Source organism: Patagioenas fasciata, chromosome 1, assembly GCF_037038585.1.
Source record: "Patagioenas fasciata isolate bPatFas1 chromosome 1, bPatFas1.hap1, whole genome shotgun sequence".
Taxonomy (NCBI): domain Eukaryota; kingdom Metazoa; phylum Chordata; class Aves; order Columbiformes; family Columbidae; genus Patagioenas; species Patagioenas fasciata.
In genome coordinates this window covers 62,534,376-62,554,758 of record NC_092520.1, presented here as the reverse complement: position 1 = coordinate 62,554,758, position 20,383 = coordinate 62,534,376, and the positions used below count along the sequence as shown (strand labels likewise).

Sequence of the window (20,383 nt, the reverse complement as noted above, 5' to 3'; positions counted from 1 at the left end):
GCTGTGTGTGTCTATTCTATTGCCCTCCAAACAAAAGGAGATGAATCCCACCCTTGGTGTTATTTTTTCACTGACCTCTGATCAGTAAGCTCCTGAGCAAAGGGGTTTTGTTTCTTTCCTCTGCCTGTGTTCTGCATTTTATTGTATGGGGGACTATCACTGACATATTGCTTCAACCAGGGAGAAACTATGCTTACAAGCTCTTTGCAGAAGAAGCAAAGGAAATTGGCAGTCATTTAAATGACTATTTACAGAATCTTTTGAAATATGGGATTGGTTTTCCTTGAAGTGATGCTACAGTGAACTTGCTACCATTAATTTCAGGGGAGTAGTTTATAATAGTGAAGGCAGAAGGAGGAGTGCACCTTGTGTTTGAAGTGTTTTAAGTGCTTGAGTGCTCTAGCCCTGCCAAAAAGTAAAAATCTTCAGAGGATTATAAATTGTTGGGCACATTTCTTTTGATTCCACACGTGAACAAAGAAGTTTTCAAGTCTGCTGTGGTCTACAATTACCTCAATTAATTATCTAACTAGGAACCAACTGCTGGAGCTGCACTGAAATTAGTATTTACTGAGATTCGTGCTTACTGACATTTTTCATAACAGCATGGGCTGTGATTGAGAACCTTTTTATTAGCTATACTGTTAGAGAGACCTTATTCTGATCCAGTATCTTTGTAAGGCAAAAAAAAAGTATAGTAAGAACAAGGTGTCATACTTGTTCCTGAAAGAAATGCTTCTCTGATCATGGTAGAGAATAACCATTCCTTAAACTTAATGGTTTTTTTTCTTACATTAGTTTTTTTCATAGGTTTCTAAGAAAATACATAACCTATTTGAGAATCATACCATAATAGTGAAGGATAACTATACATCACATTTTCTTTTATACAGGGTAGTCCTGGTTTACCAGGAGATATTGGTCAAAAGGGTGATTTGGGACCTCCAGGAGTTCCAGGTGTTCCAGGTGAGAAGAAATTTTGCCATATTCCTAAAAAGTATGCAAAGATGTCTCTTTCATATCCTTCCCCTCCCCAAAAAAGATACTCAAAGAATGTTCACCCTATGTTACAAGTTATTGAAACCAGACATTGAAAGCTGCATCAAAAAGCACAAAAGAACTTAGAGACTTTTAAATAGTTCTTATAGTTTGGAGGTATTCTTAATTAAATTTAAAAAATTCATTTTCAGTCATCATTTCTTTGGTGACAGTGCCGTCGTTTGTATCTTTTTGTTTCAAGGAGTTAAAAAATACTTATGCAAATAAAGTCGTGGCCCTTACATGATCATGGGATTGTACATGATTATTCTGCACATATCCTTTCAAATCAAGGAATAATTTAATGTTCATGTAAATATTTCTGTTGACTTCAGGGCCAAAAGGATCTCCTGGCTTCCCAGGCCTTAAGGGTGAGCGAGGTGACCAAGGTCTTCCTGGATCTAAAGGTATAATACAAGGACTTGCTTTTTTCCCAAATGTTGTTGTTAAAATGTTTATTTGTGACTAATCAGAAGATATCTCCCTCTTCCTTTTATTCAGTGTAAAAAGGTAGAATGTGAAACCAGATATTATCGTATCAGCATTTAAATGGTCAAATTAGATTTAAGTACTGGGTAGAGAGTAAGTGTATTTATCCACTGCTCTGAAAAATCCATACTGAGGTTTTGTCATTATTAGATTCTTTAAATGGTATCCTAGAACCATAGAATCATAGAATGGAAAGGGTCTTCAAAGGTCATCTAGTCCAACCCCCCTGCAGTGAGCAGGGGCACCTGCAACTAGACCAGGTTGCTCAAAGTCCCGTCCAACTTGACTTTGAACATTTTCAGTGGTGGGGCATCCACAATTTCTCTGGGCAACTTGTTCCAGTGTGTTACCGCCCTCACTGTAAAAAAAAAATTCTTTCTTAAGTCCAATCTAAATCTACCCTCTTTCTGTTTGAAATTGTTGCCCCTTGTCCTGTCACTCAAGAACCTGGTAAAACATCTCCATCTTTCTTGTAAGACCCCTTTATATATTGAAAGACCACAATAAGGTCTTCCCAGAGCCTTCTCCAGGCTGAACAACCCAGTCTCTCAGCCTGTCCTCATAGCAGAGGTGCTCCAGCCCTCTGATCATTTTCATGGCCCTCCTCTGGACCCTCTCAAACAGGTCTATGTCTTTTTTGTACTTGGGATCCCAGAACTGGATGCAGTACTCAGATGAGGTCTCACCAGAGCAGAGTAGAGGGGCAAAATCATCTTCCTTCACCTTCTGACCATTCTTTTCATGTAGCCCAGAATACAATTGGCTTGCTGGGCTCTAAGCACGCATTGCCGGCTCTCATCCAATTTTTCATCTGCCCATATCTGTAAGTCCTTCTCCGCAGGGCTGCTCTCAATCCCTTCATCCCCCGGTCTGTACTGACGTTGGGGATTGCCCCGACCCAGGTACAGGACCTTGTGATTGGCCTTGTTGAACTTCATGAGGTTCACACTGGCCCACTTCTCAAGGATGTCAAGGTCCATCTGGATGGCATTCCTGCCCTCCAGCCTATTGACTACACCACTCAGCTTGGTGTCATCCACAAACTTGCTGAGGGAACTCCATGCAGCCTAAAATCTGCACAGCTATTTCAGACCTTGGAGCCTTGCAGCTGCAGTGGTGAACGCAATTTTCTTGCAGGAGGTCAGTCTCCTTACAGTTCTTAGAAGGAGTCCACTTAAAAAATGCTAATTCTTTTGAAAGATATTATCCTTCTAATTCTAATTCCCTGGAGACCTGAAGCTTCTGGCTAGGCTTGCACAGCCGTCAGTTAGTTGGCGTGATTGTTGTGGCTGAAGCCTAGACCTGAGCAGAGCAGGTAGGAGCCCCATAACTGGCAGAGTATGCTGCTCCCTGTTTGCTCACCCTGGCTGCAGTGCTTCTGGTCAGATCTACATCTGTGGGCCTGCTCTGTCCTGTCTGGTGAGAGATAGGAATGTAGGAGGTAGCAATATGGCTTTTAGCAGCAACATGTGCAGCTACTTAGGTGCTACAAGAGACTTGTAAGTGGCAGAGGCTCAGCCCAGTCCGTTTCCCCCATTGTGCCTTGCACCCCCTTGTCTCCTACCCCTGAATCAGCTTTGGATTTGGGTTCTTAACAGGCATGACCGTCCTCAATGCGCATGTAAAGTCTTGGACACATTGTTATCTCATAGCTATAGGCTTTGTCTATTGTCTGGCTGCATAAAAGGTAATATAGGGTAACATTGTTTTCTCACTTTTTGATTGTGTAGTACTGAATACGTGCTGATTTTCTCCGTTAACTTTGCAGGTTTACAAGGCCCACCAGGCCCACCAGGTGCTTTTCAGCTTGTTAAAGGAGATCCTGGCTTACCTGGCCCTGTAGGACCAGTGGGTCTCAAAGGATTCCCAGGACTTCCAGGTCCCAAAGGGCAGCAAGGTGAGAGTTTCAAACTTGCCAGTAGAAATACGTTTTAAGTAATGTAAAAATAGACCAATGATAGGCTAGACACTAGAAGATTTTTGGTATAATATTATTCATCTTTTATAAGCCACTTAAATTGTGTCAGTGATGAGGAAGAGAGTACTTCTCTTTGAAGCTCATCCAAGGGAGTCCCAGAAACAAATGCCTTCCTAGTGATTTTTTTATAGGCTCTCACTCTGCAGTCATCATATCAGTATCTGAGATCAGCAGGAAGCAGAATGACTTGCAACACACTGCTCATCCTTTCCCCAGGATGTATTTGTTAGGGTATCTTGTCTTTGTGTCGACTCCAAACTTAATTACTGTGTGTCTCTAGGAGAAGACAGGCATGAGGAAAAACACCTTGACCTTGGAGTGGAAAGTGCTTCCTCAGGAAGCTTGTTCCATAGTCCTAGATTTTGTCTCTTAGTTCAGACATTACAATTTTTATAAAGAAAAGGTGAATTGCAAAAATTAAATGCATTAGGGAATAAGAAAATATAGCGAAGGGTAGGACAAATGAAATGCTGGCACAAGGACACATGTCCTTCAGAATCACAGGACATGGAGAGTGAGAGTTCAGAGGTGTTCTTAAGCTATTAAGATTCATAGAATCATAAAATGGTTTGAGTTGGAAGAAACGTTAAAGATCATCTAGTTCTAACACCCCTGGCATGGATTGTGACACCTGCCACTAGACGAGGTTGCTCAAAGCCCCATTCAACCTGACCTTGAACAGTTCCAGGGATGGGGCATCCATAACTTCCCTGGGCAACCTGTTCCAGTGCCTCACCACCCTAAGGGAAAAGGAAAGCTTTGTTCCTGATTGTGTTGTGAGAAGATGATGGAGAATTACAGTGGAATACAATGAACATCTTCCTTCTATTTAATATAATAGATATAGAAGTTTGCTCTTGAAGATGGGGTTACAATTCTGAAGCTGTTGTCTGTTAGGAAATAGCTATGAAATAATCTCAGTGATTGAATGCAGCATGGGTTTGCTTCTATGTGATCTGTTGTTCTCTCGCAGTCAGTTTGATACATTAACACAATATTGCTTTTTGAGTAATCACAGAAAGTACAGCTGTGACTATCTAAAGCTTCTGGTGTGCCACACAAAGGGTGGTATAATGTTGATGGTGTTAACTTCTATTTTCCAAAGTCAGAGTTACTGAGTTTGTGTAGGACTCAAAACATCGCTAGAAACCGATAAAGGGAAGACATAATATATGTCTGAAAACCTGTTTGGGAAGAAGCTAAGAGAATACTGATTTTCCCATTGTTCATGACCCTACTTATTTATGGTCAATTTTTCATTGAGTCATATGATAAGCAGAGAAGAAAGAGATTCCTGCCCTTCCTTTTCATATTCCAGGTGAATGCTAGTTACTTTAGAAGCACAATCTCTGCTTACTTCTCTCTTCTTCTGTAATCACTTCGGAGACAATAACCCACCCAGGCACTGAATCTGCATGAGTTTAGTTTTTGCTGACACTTGCCTGTGCTGTACTGTGTTAAAAGCCAAAAAGTCAGAACTAGCCTGAAGTAATATCCAGTTATAACTATTCCTTGTTTTTCAACAGGGGTGACAGGACCTGCAGGTGTACCTGGACCACCTGGTAGTCCAGGGTTTGATGGTCAACCTGGGCAAAAAGGAGAAATTGGTCCTTATGGTCCCCCAGGTAAGCTCATGACAAAGTCTTGATTTCTTCATAGAAAAATAACGGAAGAGATTAGGTGTGAATGTATCTGATTTCAATGCTTAAGTTTTGTAGGCAGAGTATGGCTGTCTGTAGAGATAAAAGGAGACTCTTTGTATTGCAGGGCCCAGAGGATTCCCTGGTCCACCAGGCCCTGAAGGTTTGCCTGGGGCTATGGGCCCACCAGGTGCTCCATCTGTTGCTCATGGCTTCCTTGTTACCAGACACAGTCAAACCACTGAAGAACCATCATGTCCATTTGGAACAAGGCTGATTTACCATGGCTACTCCTTGCTTTATGTACAAGGCAATGAAAGAGCACATGGCCAAGATCTGGGTAAGCAGAGACCAAATTAGAATTCATTACAAACCAAGTGTTTCTTTCATTTCTAGAACTGTATTGAACAAGCCTGTGTAATTATTCTTGGCTACCTGATGCTTTATTATGACCTCTAGGCTGGTTCAAATAATGGTTTGATGTATAGTGGAAACAGTGTCAGTTTATTTAAGAAAGTCTTTGTCAAAACCTTTGACATGGTCTTCCACAGTACTAGTGAGATATGGACTAGCTAAGTAGATGATAAAGCTGAGTGGAAAATTGATGGGTCCATCAGGCTCAGAGGGATGTGATCAGGTGTACAAAAGTCTGAGTGGTGGCTGCTGATTAGTGATATCCCTCAGGAATTAGTATTGGGCCAATACTGTTTAATGAATTTATTAATGACTTAGGTGATGAAATAGAGCTCACTCAGCAAATTTGTGGGTAATGTCAGGTTGGGTGGAATGGTTGATTCCCTAGAGGACGCAGCTGCTGTGCAGAGGGATGTGGCCAAGCTGGGGAAAAGGGCTAAGAAGAACCTCATGAAGCTCAGTAAAGGCAAACACAAAGAGGTGCACCTAGAATGAGATAACCTTGTGCAACAGAACAGACTGGCACCTGACTCCTACTCTGTTTCCCTGAAAATAAGACCTACCCTTAAAATAAGCCATAGCATGATTTTTCAGGATTTTTGAGGATTCTCAAAATATAAGCCCTACTCCAAAAATAAGCCCTAGTTACAGTTCATTAAAAAATGCCAATTTAAATAGTGTCCAGGCAGCTATACATGTGAAAAAGTAATAAGTTTTGGAGCAAAAATTAATATAAGACCCTGTCTTATTTTCAGGGAAACAGGGTATTTCCAGTAGCAGCCAGACAGGCTGCTAGAAAACTGCTTTGCAGAAAAGGACCTGGGAGTCCTGGTGAGCAACACTGAACATGAGTTAGCAGCATACCCTTGCAACAACTACCCTACTCCCTACTGCCAAACCTATTGGGCTCTGTTGGCAAAAGTATAACCAGCAGATGGAGGGAAGTGATTCTTCCCCTGTTTGGCAGTTGTGAGACCACATCTAGTATATTGTGCCCAGACTTGGGCCTACTAGAACAAGGAAGACGTTGATATACCACAGTGAATACAACAGCTAGCTACTAAGATGGCTGGTCGGATCTGGACAGTCTGATGGAACTGAGTTTGTCCAGCCTTAACAGAAATTTAGGGGGAGGCCTTTATTGCTGTCTACATTTGTCTACAGAGAGGGTAGAGAAGTTGGAGCCAAATTCTTCTCAGGGGTCTCAGTGACAGAAGAAGCAATGGACCCAAGTATGAGATACATTCCAGTGAAACATAAAGAAAAGCTTTTTCACCATGCTGATGCTCAAACACTGGAACAAGACCCCAGAGAGGTTGTTGAATCTCTGTCTTTGGAGATGCTCAAAACTCAGCTGACTATGAACCCAAGGAACATGATATAACTGGCAGGGGGTTAGGAGGTCTATTCCAACCTAAGTTATTCCATAATTCTACAGGCAAGGCTGGGCTACTCCTTGCCCTGTTCCTTCCTTACTTGAACTAAGACAAGTCACTTCCTCTGAGAGAGCTGGGCCCTCCAGAGCAAGTGTCATCTGCTTTTTAGCTGCTCCTAGAAATATTTGTTTGGCAGTGGTTTAACAAAAACAAGTTAACAAGTGTCAAGATTTTGATTGCGGGGTGACAATAAAACCGTGGCAGATGTATTGTTAATCCCCTCTCCCCCTGCTTCTCCCTTCAGCCTCTCCCTCTCCCCGCTTCCCACTCAGGACAGGCGATCAGGAGGGAAAGAAGGGCAGAGAGAAGAGAGTTGGAAAAATTAAAAATGTTTTACTAATGCTACTAATAAAAATAGGGAAAATAATACAACATATACAAAACCAACCTTGAAAGTCTCAGCAACTGCAGAGCCAGTACCCGAAGTCCTGGATTGGACTCTGCAGTCAACCAGAGCTGGATTCAGTCTGTCACTAGGCCTCAGTTTGCAGGGACGACTAGCAAGGTCCTCTCCTAATGTCGACCATAAGGAAAAAGGGACAAGATCCTAGTGATCTCCCATTTTTATATGAAGTATTCATGTGAATGGAATGTTATACACAGCTGGTCAGTTTCTTGGTCACCTGTTTCTGTTGCCCCTCTTGCAAGAGGTGCATTCATGCTTATCAATAACTTCGCATTCCATTGCTATATTTACCAAAACGTGTATCTGGTTCTCCAGGAAAATGCAGCTAATATGAAGGCTTTAGCTGACAGGCGAATTCACTAAAAGATAAATTTGTTTTTAACAAAACCAGGACAACACGTAACCTTTCACTTAACATTTCAGGCACGGCAGGAAGTTGTCTTCGTAAATTTAGTACCATGCCTTTCTTATTCTGCAATATCAACAATGTATGTAACTTTGCATCAAGGAACGACTATTCCTACTGGCTGTCCACTCCTGAACCTATGCCAATGAATATGGCTCCTATCACTGGTGATAATATCAGACCGTTCATCAGCAGGTATGGTTTCGGTTCTGCTGTGTTTGTAAAATGAAGAAGCCTGTGAAAAGTGAATGTGGTGCTTTTTTTTTTTTTTTAAACTGCTTTCAATCTATATATTTTTATTTCCTCCCTTGAAATTTAAAGTTTGACTTCCTTTGATGAAATGTTTCAAAGTGTGCGTGTTTTCAGTTTAGACTTTGATCAAAAAGAAATCCATGTTGGGGGAAACCCAAACAGAGTAGTCTATTTTGAGTCTGATTGAAATGATTTACTTTGAAATTATGTTTTGCAAAAGTTATGATTTACTTTGACGGAGAAAAAGTTTTAAATTTATTCACAATTCTTGTCCAAAGCTGTTCTTTCCTTGACTAGACATAGCTAGAAGCTTGTTAGGATTCAGTTTCCTTTTGTTTGAAAATGGTAGCATTATTTATCATGCAGTGGACTGCCGGGCTTCTTCCATTGTTTTGGCTTGAATACAGCCTGAATTAAAGGAAATAGTTGCAAAATCAATCATCTATTTTGTAATAGTTCCAGATTCTCAGCCAGCATAAAGTGTGGCACTTATATAAAACATAACTGTTCTGCATCAGTCCAACATGTTGAACTTTTGGTCCCTTTTAAGGCCACTGGCAAAAACTATCCTGGCATAATATGCCCAGTGCTGAAGGCAAAGGTGAAAGCGAGAGCATGGTGAACTGCACCACTGTTGTTAGATAAGAATCTGCCAAGGGAATCTCCAATTTATCCATTAGATATAGATATTACTATGATTCCTCTCATTGCTTCTAATCTGTATCAGTCCTTGCTGGTCACTCTTCCTGCCATACAAAGTGAATGGGAGCGGAGATTGCTATTATTGTTTTCTCGGGTCTGTATATACCATTCAAGAGAAAGGACAATTCAGATCATCAGTGGGTTGTAGTCTTGGCATCTTGGTATGTTCAAAGAACTATTTGGTTCTATTGTAAAACATTTGATACTTATTTTGCATAATAGAATCCATCTTGTGTCTCTATACTCTATTTTTGGTTTAGTGTCGTAGAAATTGGTATGCCTTGAAGATCAGTGGGCAGATTGAGGATGAGGTTCTCAAGAGAGATTATAGTTTTTATTGGTCTTACTTTTTGCTTGTTCATGGGATGTGAACAGAAGCGGCTTGACTTTGAGAAAAATTAAAATGACCAGCCTCTGCAATTCATGTTCCTTTTATGCTACCCTTGATCAAACACCCGAAGTAACCTTAAACAATCACTTTTGAAACTCTTACTAAAGAAGGCACCCACCAACATTTTGCCTTATGTAGACAGGGTAGCTTTTGCACCATTAAAATGTGTATGTGTGTACATATGCATATGTATACATATGCTTGTATATGGGTTTTTCTCCTTTTAGCCATAGAAGAATGAGGTGATTGTAATACACATTTTTTTAAACCAGCAAGGAGTCTGACAAGGCTGTTCTTTCAGTTTATTTTGTTAGTCGAGGCTTTTAAACCAACAGTTTTCCCTGCCCAAAAGTTGAAAAGGTATAGAAGTGTCACTTGCTGCCTTGGGTCATTGGACTGCTTTTCATGTAAGGCCTTCCACTGAAATACCAGAAATCTCTTGAAGCAAAGCAGAGCTCCAAGAATAGAGGCAGCTTTACATTCTTCTTTTAACTTACTCTTTCATTGATGTGTTTCTTAAAATAACTCTCTTGCTTCCGCACTAAAGATGAAGGCAGTAGGTATGAAAATGGTCTTCACAAGTCAGAAATAGAAGGCTTTTCATTCTGAGTTCTTTTGCTTCTGTGTGTTTTCCATAATCCAACTTAATCCATTTTGCGCTTGATTCTTTTCACCACTCCAATAATAAGAATCAGACTGTTAAGTTTTAAGTATCTGTTTTGAATGATTTTCATCATTTCTAACTGCAGTAGCCGATTTAGGAGTTGTACAAGAAAAAATGGATGATATCTGCCAAACTCCTTATTACCAGTTCCCATATTAAAATTTCCAGACCAAGTCACATTTTTTATGATTCTGCTGGGAAGGCATGATTGGTCATTGGATTATTCAGTAACCTAGCAGTTCTGAGACACAATGAATTTATCTAAATAAAAGAACTGGTGCTGCACAGCTTTCTGAAGAAGTGCTTTCAATTTCATTGTTCAAGTTGCTTTGCTCCTACTGGAGATGAAGACCACAAATGTAAATAAAAGCCACTTTCAAGGAAAATGCATGGGGAAGAATCTAGATTAGATTAGCAGTGATTACCTTTGTAAGACATTTTCCAGAGAGATGGCTTTCTCTCTGGAGATCACTCAGGGCTGTGTTTGGGATGCTGCATTGCCGTTACTTGTCTGTTATCACTGTAGACCACTTTTAAGTGATGCTTGCTGAGTTACAATGTTTGGCTGTTTGCCTTTGATGTTCGTGACAGTGAGCACTTTTACAACTACAGTACAAATGAAACTAGAAAAAGACTTTTAAATATGTGGATAGGAAATTTCCTGTTCTTTGATCACAAGAAGGCTAACAGGAATAAGACTTAATAGTTAAGCTATCCCGAAGTCAATAAGAAAGGAAAAAATAAAAAAAAAAAAGAAGAAGAACCAGTTGGTTGTTTTTCTAAATGAAACATTTTGATTTTCCTTCGGTTTTGAAGGTGACAGCATTTTCCAATTCAAGATTCCTTAAAGAAAGTAACTTCTGGAAAAAAACAAGTGGTATTAATCCTCAAGTGCATGTATCTCATTCATGTCTTGGTCTTTCTAGATGCTCTGTATGTGAAGCTCCTGCTATGGTAATAGCTGTTCACAGTCAAACAATTCAAATACCACCATGTCCTGAAGGCTGGAGTTCACTTTGGATTGGTTATTCCTTTGTCATGGTAAGTGCACTGGGACACACTTGGAACTGAGAAAAGCATTTATTTCAGGCATTTGATCTGCACTCCTGCTTGGGGAAAATGAATATCTGACTGTGTCATGTCAGGTCTTAGGAGGGCATTAGGCCTCTACCCATTCTGGTTGCTTTAAAAAGATTCTGTAATTACCAAAAAACAATAATGCAATAACAATTAGTTGATCACTTTTGAGGAAATGCACACAGCGTGCTTTCTTGTTTGCAGCTCCAGCACAGGATCCAAGTGCTGAATAAATGAGGAAAGAAGCATAATCTTCTGTTGTCCTTCTACATCTATGTTACAGTAGCTTCCTAGAGAGGCAGCATATCAATGCCTGTCCTCTTCTCATTTTTTGATGAATAAGCCTTCAGTTTTCAAAGGGCATTTTTGACCATTTATCCAGTTTCATTAGCTGTATCTATACTAGTAAAATAAACAGGGCCAAGGAGTGTCCTAGAAGAGCCACTCTGTAGTCCTCCATAGTGGTTATTTGTTAGCATGCTTCCTGTTGTGCTCATAGTCTATGTCAACAGCCAGGCCATGGACTGAGAAACAGCCAGGATCCAGAGCTGTTGGCACTCAGCAGTGGCAGAGAGGGCCACTGTGATGTGGGGCAAGAATTGGGTTAAGCTGTTCAGACACAAACCAAACCAGTCCATGTGCCTTCTGGGCCAGAGAGCTGGTCTTGGCCTGTTGCTAGCATAGAGATAACTTGGGTCCTGCTGTCAGTCCTGAAGGACTTCTATGTGTACAGCTGCCCTGAAGTTGGTGTTGCTGGTGTTTTGTACTGCTGTTATGCGAGAGTACCCAGTGCCACCTCTGGAGCCCACCTCTTGCTCCTCCTTGAGCTGGGGGGCGAAACAGCAGACAGAGGCAACAGGGGACAAGGAGAGGCACATGAAGAAATATTTGTGCAAGAGAGTTAATAGGTGTTGTAGCAGAAGAGGTGTAGAGTTGCTCTCTGACTGATGCTTTTGCATTTTTCTAGCACACCAGCGCTGGTGCGGAGGGCTCTGGCCAGGCCCTGGCGTCTCCCGGTTCCTGCCTAGAGGAGTTTCGCAGCGCTCCCTTCATTGAATGCCATGGCCGGGGCACCTGCAATTATTATGCAAATGCTTACAGCTTCTGGCTTGCCACTATAGAAAGGAATGAGATGTTCAAGTAAGTTCATGATTTATTTATCAGTATTTGAGACTCAGCAAAGCCTTCTCACTGAATAAGAGAGGTATTGTTTGAATATAATACATGGTTCAAGTATTGACTGTGCCCCAGACTGGTTAGTCTATGCAGAAAAAAAAAATTGTAATAGGTTTTGGGGGAATTAATGAATGAATCTTCCATTAGTGTTTGCAATATGTCATTTTTACCCAGTATTTTGCTTTTCAAAATAATTTAATGATGTTTGCGTTTCCACTGTGTTTGATTGTATTCATTGAGTTGTAACTGGGATAGGCTGACATGCTGATTGAAATTAAGTTAGAACATAACATTCCCCCTAGAGGATGTTAACACATAATAGAACCACTTGAAATTAGTGCAGGTGTTGAACTAAATGAGCTGAACAATTATTTACCTTTCCCTAATGCCGGAGGAAGTATGTCTGAATAAAATGCAGCTGAAGGCAGAGAGCTTAGGCATTTCTTCAGTTCCACTGAGTTTCTAATTTCAGGAATTAAGTGGTTGCAGGCTTTTCCTGGTCTCTTGCACATAACTATTTTTCAACACAGTCTAATTTGTTCCATATGAATTTGATTAATATATTAGCATATAGACCAGTTCCCAGGTCTGCATAGCTTACCTGATTAGCAGACATCCCTCTGGAGAGTGGGCAAGCATCCTCTTGCACTGCAGTCCAGGCTGCCACTCCTTGTACCATTCATCTCTTCATGAGAGATGAACCCCGGTATCAATGCAGACTAGGTGATGAAGGGATTGAGAGCAACCCTGCAGAGAAGGACTTGGGGGTACTGATGGATGAAGGGCTGGACATGAGCTGGAAATGTGCACTTGCAGCACAGAAAGCAGATCTTGCCTTGGGCTGTATCAGAAGGAGTGTGGCCAGCAGCTTGAGGGAAGTGATTCTGCCCCTCTGCTCTGCTCTGGTGAGACCCCACCTGGAGTCCTGCATCTAGCTCTGGAGTGGTCAGTACAGAAAAGACATGGACCTGTTGGAGAGGGGCCAGAGGAGGCCACAAAAATGATCAGAGGGCTGGAACAGCTCTGCTGTGAGGACAGGCTGAGAGAGTTGGGGTTGTTCACCCTGGATAAGAGAAGGCTCTGGGGAGACCTTTTGTGGCCCTTCAGTGCTTAAAAGAGGCCTATAATAAAGATGGGGACAGACTTTTTAGCAGGGCCTGTTGTGATAGGACAAGGGGTAATGGTTTTAAACTAAAAGAGGGGAAATTCAGGCTAGACACGAGGAAGAAATTTTTTCCAATGAGGGTGGTGAAACACTGGCCCAGGTTGCCAGGAGAGGTGGTAGATGCCCCATCCCTGGCGACATTCCAGACCAGGCTGGACGGGGCTCTGAGCAACCTGATCTAGTTGCAGATGTCCCTGCTCGTTGCAGGGGGGTTGGACTAAATGAGCTTTAAAGGTCCCTTCCAACCCAAATTATTCTATGATTCATGTCTTCTAGATGTGTGAATGCTCCTTGTCTTAGTCAAAGTGAGTTGTTTAACCAGTTTTGACTGTTTATGGGATAGTTGTCAACTGAATAGGTAGAAAAATTGAACACCGGGACTGATTGTCACTGGGGCTGTGATAATCTTATCAGTCAGGAAAGCTACTACTGAAAGAGCCCATTTACCGACACTGGGGTAAGCTCTGGCTCCGTGGGAAAGAGGAAGGTTGGTCAGAGGAAAATTTACAGGAGTCACCACTACAGTTGTGTGTATTCATTGAGTCCTACTCAGATATCTGTCAACTTCATACCGTCTTCTGTGCGTAAACTGTATCTCAAATTAATAAAACAATCCCAGATCAGGGGACCTGTCCTACTATCATAATTCACAAATACTCTTCAGTTTCCTATAAACTCGTAATCTTTTTTAAAGAAAAGCAGTAAATGTAAGCACACTTTTGTCAGAAAATGCTTTATTTCCAGTTACTAGGAGTAACTCCTTGTGACAGATTAGAGGTTTGTCTTTCTGTACTACATCACATAGTTTCCTTTGCTGGCTCTTCATTGTTCTGTAAAGTCACAAGAGTTAGCAGAAGCTCATGAGCAGTCAAATGTCTCCAGTTTCTTTGCCTAATTTTTAATTTTACTACCCAAATTCCAGCATGTTTTCAAACAGCTGATTAAACAGGTAGTGTCTTCTGGTTCAGCCTCGAGACAGAACTGAATTCTGAAATAACTGAAAGTGGACAATGTTCAAAACTAATCTTGTGATATTCTGTGACCAAACTTGGAAGTGAACATTCTTTGGAGAACTTAGGGGGACCTTCTCAATTCGGCACAGCTTAAAGGGGTGCTTGGCTGCATGCAAAGTCTGTATTGCCAGTTACAAACCTGAAAACTGTTTCTCTCAACAGCTGCTAATGAGTCTTTTCATTTCTTTGTTTTTAATAGGAAACCGACTCCCTCAACTCTGAAAGCAGGGGATCTGCGCTCAAATGTTAGCCGTTGTCAAGTCTGTATGAGAAAAACATAATGACTTTTGAATTTCAACTAATTTCACACAATATGGTGCTATTCTTTTAACAGCAATGAAGCCTAGACATATATCATATGTACCTCATTGTTGTCCAATATGAAAACAGTAAAGTGCCTTTTAGGAACTTGCATAACTAACACGCACTGCTTTACTGGCCCTGTCCTTGCTGAAGAAGAAAAGAGACAACAAAGATAAGCTTCAAATGTCGACATGCCAAATGGCACTTTTGATCAAAATATATGTATTTTTTATATAAATGCAATGCACTGATAGAATAAAAAGTCAACATTTATCCAGAAAAAATGCAAAGGTGCTAGGAGGTATGCAGTTCTGCCTTATACTGTTTGACCCCCCTTTCTCATTCTTGTATTATATATTTAGATTCATTTTTCTTCCCCAGATAAGTTTGTTGTTACCGTTATCTAGATGTCTCAAAGTCCCAGACTCTTGGGTATGTACTTATTGTTCCTGTACAAAGCAATAGTAATGTAAAAAAAAAGAGTTTTGGGATTACAGACTGTGGTTAAGCAACATGTAACCATCTTTTCACAACATAGAGTGCCATCCTGCAAACCTTTGCTTCTGTTCGTAGTCTTTAGTGCTATTGGTTTTAATGGGACGACATCTGGAAGAGATTGCCAAATTGGTTTCCCAAAGAGGCAAGTACGTGTTTCTGCCATGTTGGTACTGTGCAGCTTCTTTATGCAGTAGAACAAACTTTCCTGTGGAATAAAGAATGATCCGGCAATGGTCAAGAAAAAAAATATATATAAATATTTTAGTAATTTATATAGATATCAACCGCTAGGCAAATCAAGCTGAGTTTATAATTTCAAAAAGAAGCTTACAAAAGTTTTCTTCTTTTCAGTGTCATGAATTAGATATTATATGCCAAAATATGATGTGAAATGTTCATTTTACCTAGGCCATTTCAATGCTGAAGTTGCAGAGACTGAAACCGAGTTAATAGCTATTTGTGTTTATTATAGTACATCCTGCTTTAAGCTTATAGTCTTTATTCTGTATTTAATATTTTTCAGGGTTTTAAACACTACTCACACACTGAATGACTTGATTTTGAAAAGGATAAGGCCTTAATTTTGTTAATATTGTGCCAAAAGAAAAGATTCAAAGTGGCCTCAGAAATATTTCTAAAGAATTTCTATGCAATGATACAATTGTTTGAGCACATCTGTGTCCAAAAGTGTTTTATAGACTATTACCATGCAAATACCAAAAGATTTTTGCAAATGCCAAGGCCTTTATGTAATTTCTTACATGTGTATTTCTTAAGAATTCAAGTTTGTAATAAAACTATTTGTGTAAAAAAAAAAAAAGAGAAGAAAAGAAGAAGTTTTTACTAGTTTGTTATTAGCATTCATTTACAGCAATGAATTAATTTTTAATAAGCCACCAATAAATGCACAAGCTTGATGCAATCCTAGATTATTTTTGTTTTGCACATCTTTCAGATGTACAAAGCATCTCCAAAAGCGGACAACAGGACACTGTACTGACACCTCTGTTGTTACCTTGTCAGAACCGGTACCGAGAGACAAAACATGGGTTATGCGTCTATCACTGAAATATGTTTGATGTGAACATGTGACAGAAATCTGCTGACTTCCTCTTAGCTCACGTAAAGCAATCACGTTATACATGGTTTTCACTTTTCCCTTCAATTTCTCATGCACAAGTCAGAACTGAATTACAAAGGATAAAAATTGAAGTATCTCGTATAATTTTGCTTGTAAGTGGGCAAGGTGAATCTTGGCTCTGGTTGTCTGAAGAGGAAATGGGCTGTGATGTCTTTTCACTTGGCAAAAGCACAAAATTTGTTGATGTTTCATGTCATTTTCCCTAATTTGTGAAGAGGCTGCTGCTGCTCTTCTGAGCTCACTTTCACTTAAAATCTAGTTTTGACAGATAATAGTTTTGTTTACAAATGACCAGTCCTCACAAAAGTCCCTGACCAGTCTCTAAAATACTGGAGTCTGGTCATGTCTCATTGGCCTGATCAGGGTTTTCCAAAGCATCACTTGTTATTCAGAAGAAGAGGAGAAGACTATAGGGGGATTCTGGGAGGAATTAAGCAGACATTCAGCCTTGTCTAACTCAGAGGATCCAAGCTGCTGCTCAGACATTTTAATTGCACTCTCCAGCTTACCTCCTTGTCAGCCAGGGATTTAATTTGCTTGATTTGAGTTGTCTCAGAACTGCCAAACAGCTGAATTTATGGAGACCTGCAAGTATATTTAAATGAAATCTGTGCATAAGAATACAATTCCTTTTGCTGGTAAAGGGGTTGCTCACTGCAGCTGGGTGTGTACTAACCCATGTGTTCTCAACTTGGAGCATTTTGGAAACAAGGTGCTTTGAAAATTTTCAAAAAATGTTTGAACTGTAGTTTGATACCTTACTTACCTAGTAGTAGTTAGTTATTCCATAACCTCCAGCTCATAAAACAACCCAAACTATTGTCATGCTAAAGATGCTATTTCTACTTACGCCAGTGAGTAAACTTTTTGGTGGTTATCAAATACCAATCAGATATACTGAAAATGTTGTGAATGCTACATTTTGATGCCCTGGGTGAGGAAGAGCCCATATACTAAAGCAGAAAAGAAGTGCAAAACACTTCCTTGCTTTCCAGAATCTGTCAGTACTCCATATTCAGTCATTTCTGGTCAGTGTTGTTGCTACAGTACAGCTCATTGTGTGAACAGGCAACTGCAAACACATCATTTGTTAACATTGTTAAATTTCAGGAGAAAGCTTTCCTAAAGAAGTACAGCTTGTTTAGGAGGCCTGACTGTTTTTGAATGCAGTACTTGAAGAGTAACGTTCATGACCCAAATAAATAGATTTCTAAAACAGCAGGTGGTGCCCGTGCTCTCTTTATGGTGAGATTGGTACTAACAACTTGACACTAACAAGTGCCTTGTTCTCTAATCCACTAAAATATAAAGCAGCCTGACAGTTCTCTGTTTTCCCAAGTCTCTGTGCTGACATATTCTAGTCACCAGCAATTTTCCTTCTGAAATAGGAACGGAGCAGTCTTCAGAAAAAGAAAAAAATCTATACAGAGGCAAAATAAAAATAGAATATAATGAAATAATCCAGTACATATTTTGAAACAAATGATTGCTTTATGGTTTATAGTTGTATCTTTTATCCTTTTCATCATGGTATCTTTGATGAAATACACTTTTTTCTGTGAAACAGGACTCCTGAGAAGAATATCCCATGTGAGGCTCCCTGAGAAGCAATTGTGTTAAAGCCATAAGTTTTTAAGACTGAAATCGTGAAGCTGCAGGACTTTTTGAGAATTCCTTTCCTATCTTTTCATGTTTTACGCAGTAAATCTGCACTAACTGGACAAGGTGGAACATAAACATCTAGACCACAGGGCCAGGCACCTGGGTCCCAAGACGCCCACTAAAGCCTGTAAACAGAAAATATGGAAAGACCCCAGACAATTTGAAATTGCAAGTGTCTTGGTGTCTTCCTCTCTCTTTGCTCTTCACGTAGTGCTGCCCCCTGCATTTTTGCCCCTTCATACAGAAATAATCTTTCCTATGAGCTTCGTATTCTGAATTAGGTAACACACTGAGAAGATGAGAGGCCAGTGTGGATCCTTAAATGCATATATCACGCTTAGGCTGATGCTGAGATCAGTGGTGGTCTGGGATATAATTAATCATTATGAAGAACAGTATCCAGCGGCCATGTGGCAGAATCCAGCCTCTCTGTTTTCAGACTGAGATAAGAAAACCATTCCACCCATCCACTAGCTACAGTATAGTTTCTTTAGTATGAACATAATATTAATTGTGAGCTTTTTTCTTTTTTTTTTGGGGGGGAGTCTGTATGGCATAATTATAAATAAAAAAATAATATGCAAGCTTACTTCTATCACTAACAGCTGAGGAAGAAGCACCACATTTTATTTGTGAAAGAGGTGCTAACAGAACAACCTCAAAAATTAATTTACTGAAAGTATACGTTTTGTAAACAACTCTCTTCCTTCAGAGTGTCTGAAGAAATTCCTTCTAAAAAAATGCAAGGAGGGGGTGTATGTTTTCGATTATTTCTCTCCAGCAAACAATATGCTCGTTGTGTTGCTTGAGGTGTTAATACCTGTGGGAGGATAAATCACTACTACTTCTCATGAACTCAGAAATGCTTCCTATGGTAAAGATAAGTCACCTAGCCAGGCTTACTGACACCACCTTCTGTCTTCAGCTCCCACTGTAAGAGGTTGTTACTCTGAGCTGAATATTCTTACTTACATTTCAATGTTGATTTCTAAAGATATATTCCTTTCCAACTCCTTATTGTCTTCAAACAAAAGAGAATAGAGCGTTGCTTTTATGTAAACAACCAAAAGATTTACAAATGTCTGAATTTTTTAGTTTTACATATGTTAGAGAGCTGCCTTCATTTTCCTCTGGCTATACGCAGTCAGCTATATTTATTATAATTGGCGTGCAGAGGACAGAAGACTTGACAGAGTGAAAGTTATAGATGGAACATGATCATTTGATGCTCTGTCAACTCCTGTCTCGCCTAAGAAAACATGTTACATTTCATGCAGAGTTGTGGCAGGCTTCATTTGTCATCTCAGCTCCATGAAGTATGATTTACACAGTAGTAAATAAGTATGTAAAATGGCCTGGGCAAGGGAGAAAGTCCTTGTAAAACAGTTTAAAGAGCATTGATCAAACCTTTTTATTATTCTTAATGCACGGCTTTTAGAGTGGTGCAACTCACTGTGTGCTTTCTCTAGAACTCTCGGGCTCACACCAAAGTGGTTATTTCTCACCATCGGTTCCTGGAAGAGGTTCAAAGTGGAGGGTGTTAGCACATGCTCGGTGCTGGCTTCTGCCAGAGCTTTTGTTGTCTTTGTGGGCATAGTAGCTGGCAGTGGGAAATGTTCCCCCCTTCCTATTTCCTCTAAATAATTATAGCAGCATTTTTTCCAGCCTAATTTTGGACATGAACCTGTTTGTGAGATGGGATCAAAGTGGCAGCTCATGGCAAGTCATAGGGACTTGAAATGCAATCACATGAATCACGTGTCAAGAATTGTTTCTGTGTACCACTTTCAAAAATGTATCTGGGAATCCCCGCGCTATCTGTGATGCTCAGACACTGATTCCCAGGAGAGTCTCAGGAAGTATTGTTTTGTACTTAAATTTAGCTCTTCCTCCCGTTGTCATAGCATGGAAGGTGTGTTGCAGTGTCTGTGAGAACTCTGACAGGTAAGAGGGTGAGTACCAGACAGGAGTGAATGAAGGCTCTTGGTAGCTCAACAGCCACATCTACAGACAAAATAACTATTTGCTCTCATTTCCACATAGACTGACTACAGCCTTTTCACAGATTTTTTGACCACCCTTGATCAGCAGCTGGGAATGGTCAACCACCTCTGTTCAAAGCGAGTATCATCCAGGCATTTTAGCATTGTCCCTGAACTAAGGAAAAGACATAGGTCAGGACAGTGAAAGATACACCTGGTTTTATTATCAGCCCTCCCTTTACCAATAAAAAAACTAGAAAAAGAAAGGAGAAAAAGGAAGGGAGGGGAAGGGAAGGGAAGGGAAGGGAAGGGAAAGGAAGGGAAGGGAAGGGAAGGGAAGGGAAAGAGAAAAGAGACAAAGAAAAAGAGAAAGGAAAATTAAAAAAAAAAAAGGAAAGGAAAGGAGAAAGGAAAGGAAAGGAAAGGAAAGGAAAGGAAAGGAAAGGAAAGGAAAGGAAAGGAAAGGAAAGGAAAGGAAAGGAAAGGAAAGGAAAGGAAAGGAAAGGAAAGGAAAAAGAAGGGAGATAGAGAAGAGAAGAGAAGAGAAGAG

The 20,383-nt window shown here is 40.3% G+C and overlaps 1 protein-coding gene across 2 annotated transcripts in view; it reads left to right on the top strand.

Moving 5' to 3' along the window:
* COL4A1 (collagen type IV alpha 1 chain) overlaps positions 1-17,407 on the top strand; it is a 131,198-nt gene extending 113,791 nt beyond the window's left edge. For both annotated transcript variants that reach the window (XM_071807305.1, XM_065829657.2), the window contains 9 exons: positions 894-966; positions 1,374-1,445; positions 3,296-3,424; positions 5,032-5,130; positions 5,273-5,485; positions 7,825-8,002; positions 10,743-10,857; positions 11,861-12,033; positions 14,447-17,407. In XM_071807305.1, coding sequence (XP_071663406.1) covers positions 894-966; positions 1,374-1,445; positions 3,296-3,424; positions 5,032-5,130; positions 5,273-5,485; positions 7,825-8,002; positions 10,743-10,857; positions 11,861-12,033; positions 14,447-14,528 — 1,134 coding nt within the window. In that variant the 3' untranslated portion in view covers positions 14,529-17,407. The remainder of the gene's footprint in view (positions 1-893; positions 967-1,373; positions 1,446-3,295; positions 3,425-5,031; positions 5,131-5,272; positions 5,486-7,824; positions 8,003-10,742; positions 10,858-11,860; positions 12,034-14,446) is intronic.
* The last annotated feature ends 2,976 nt before the right edge of the window (positions 17,408-20,383 follow it).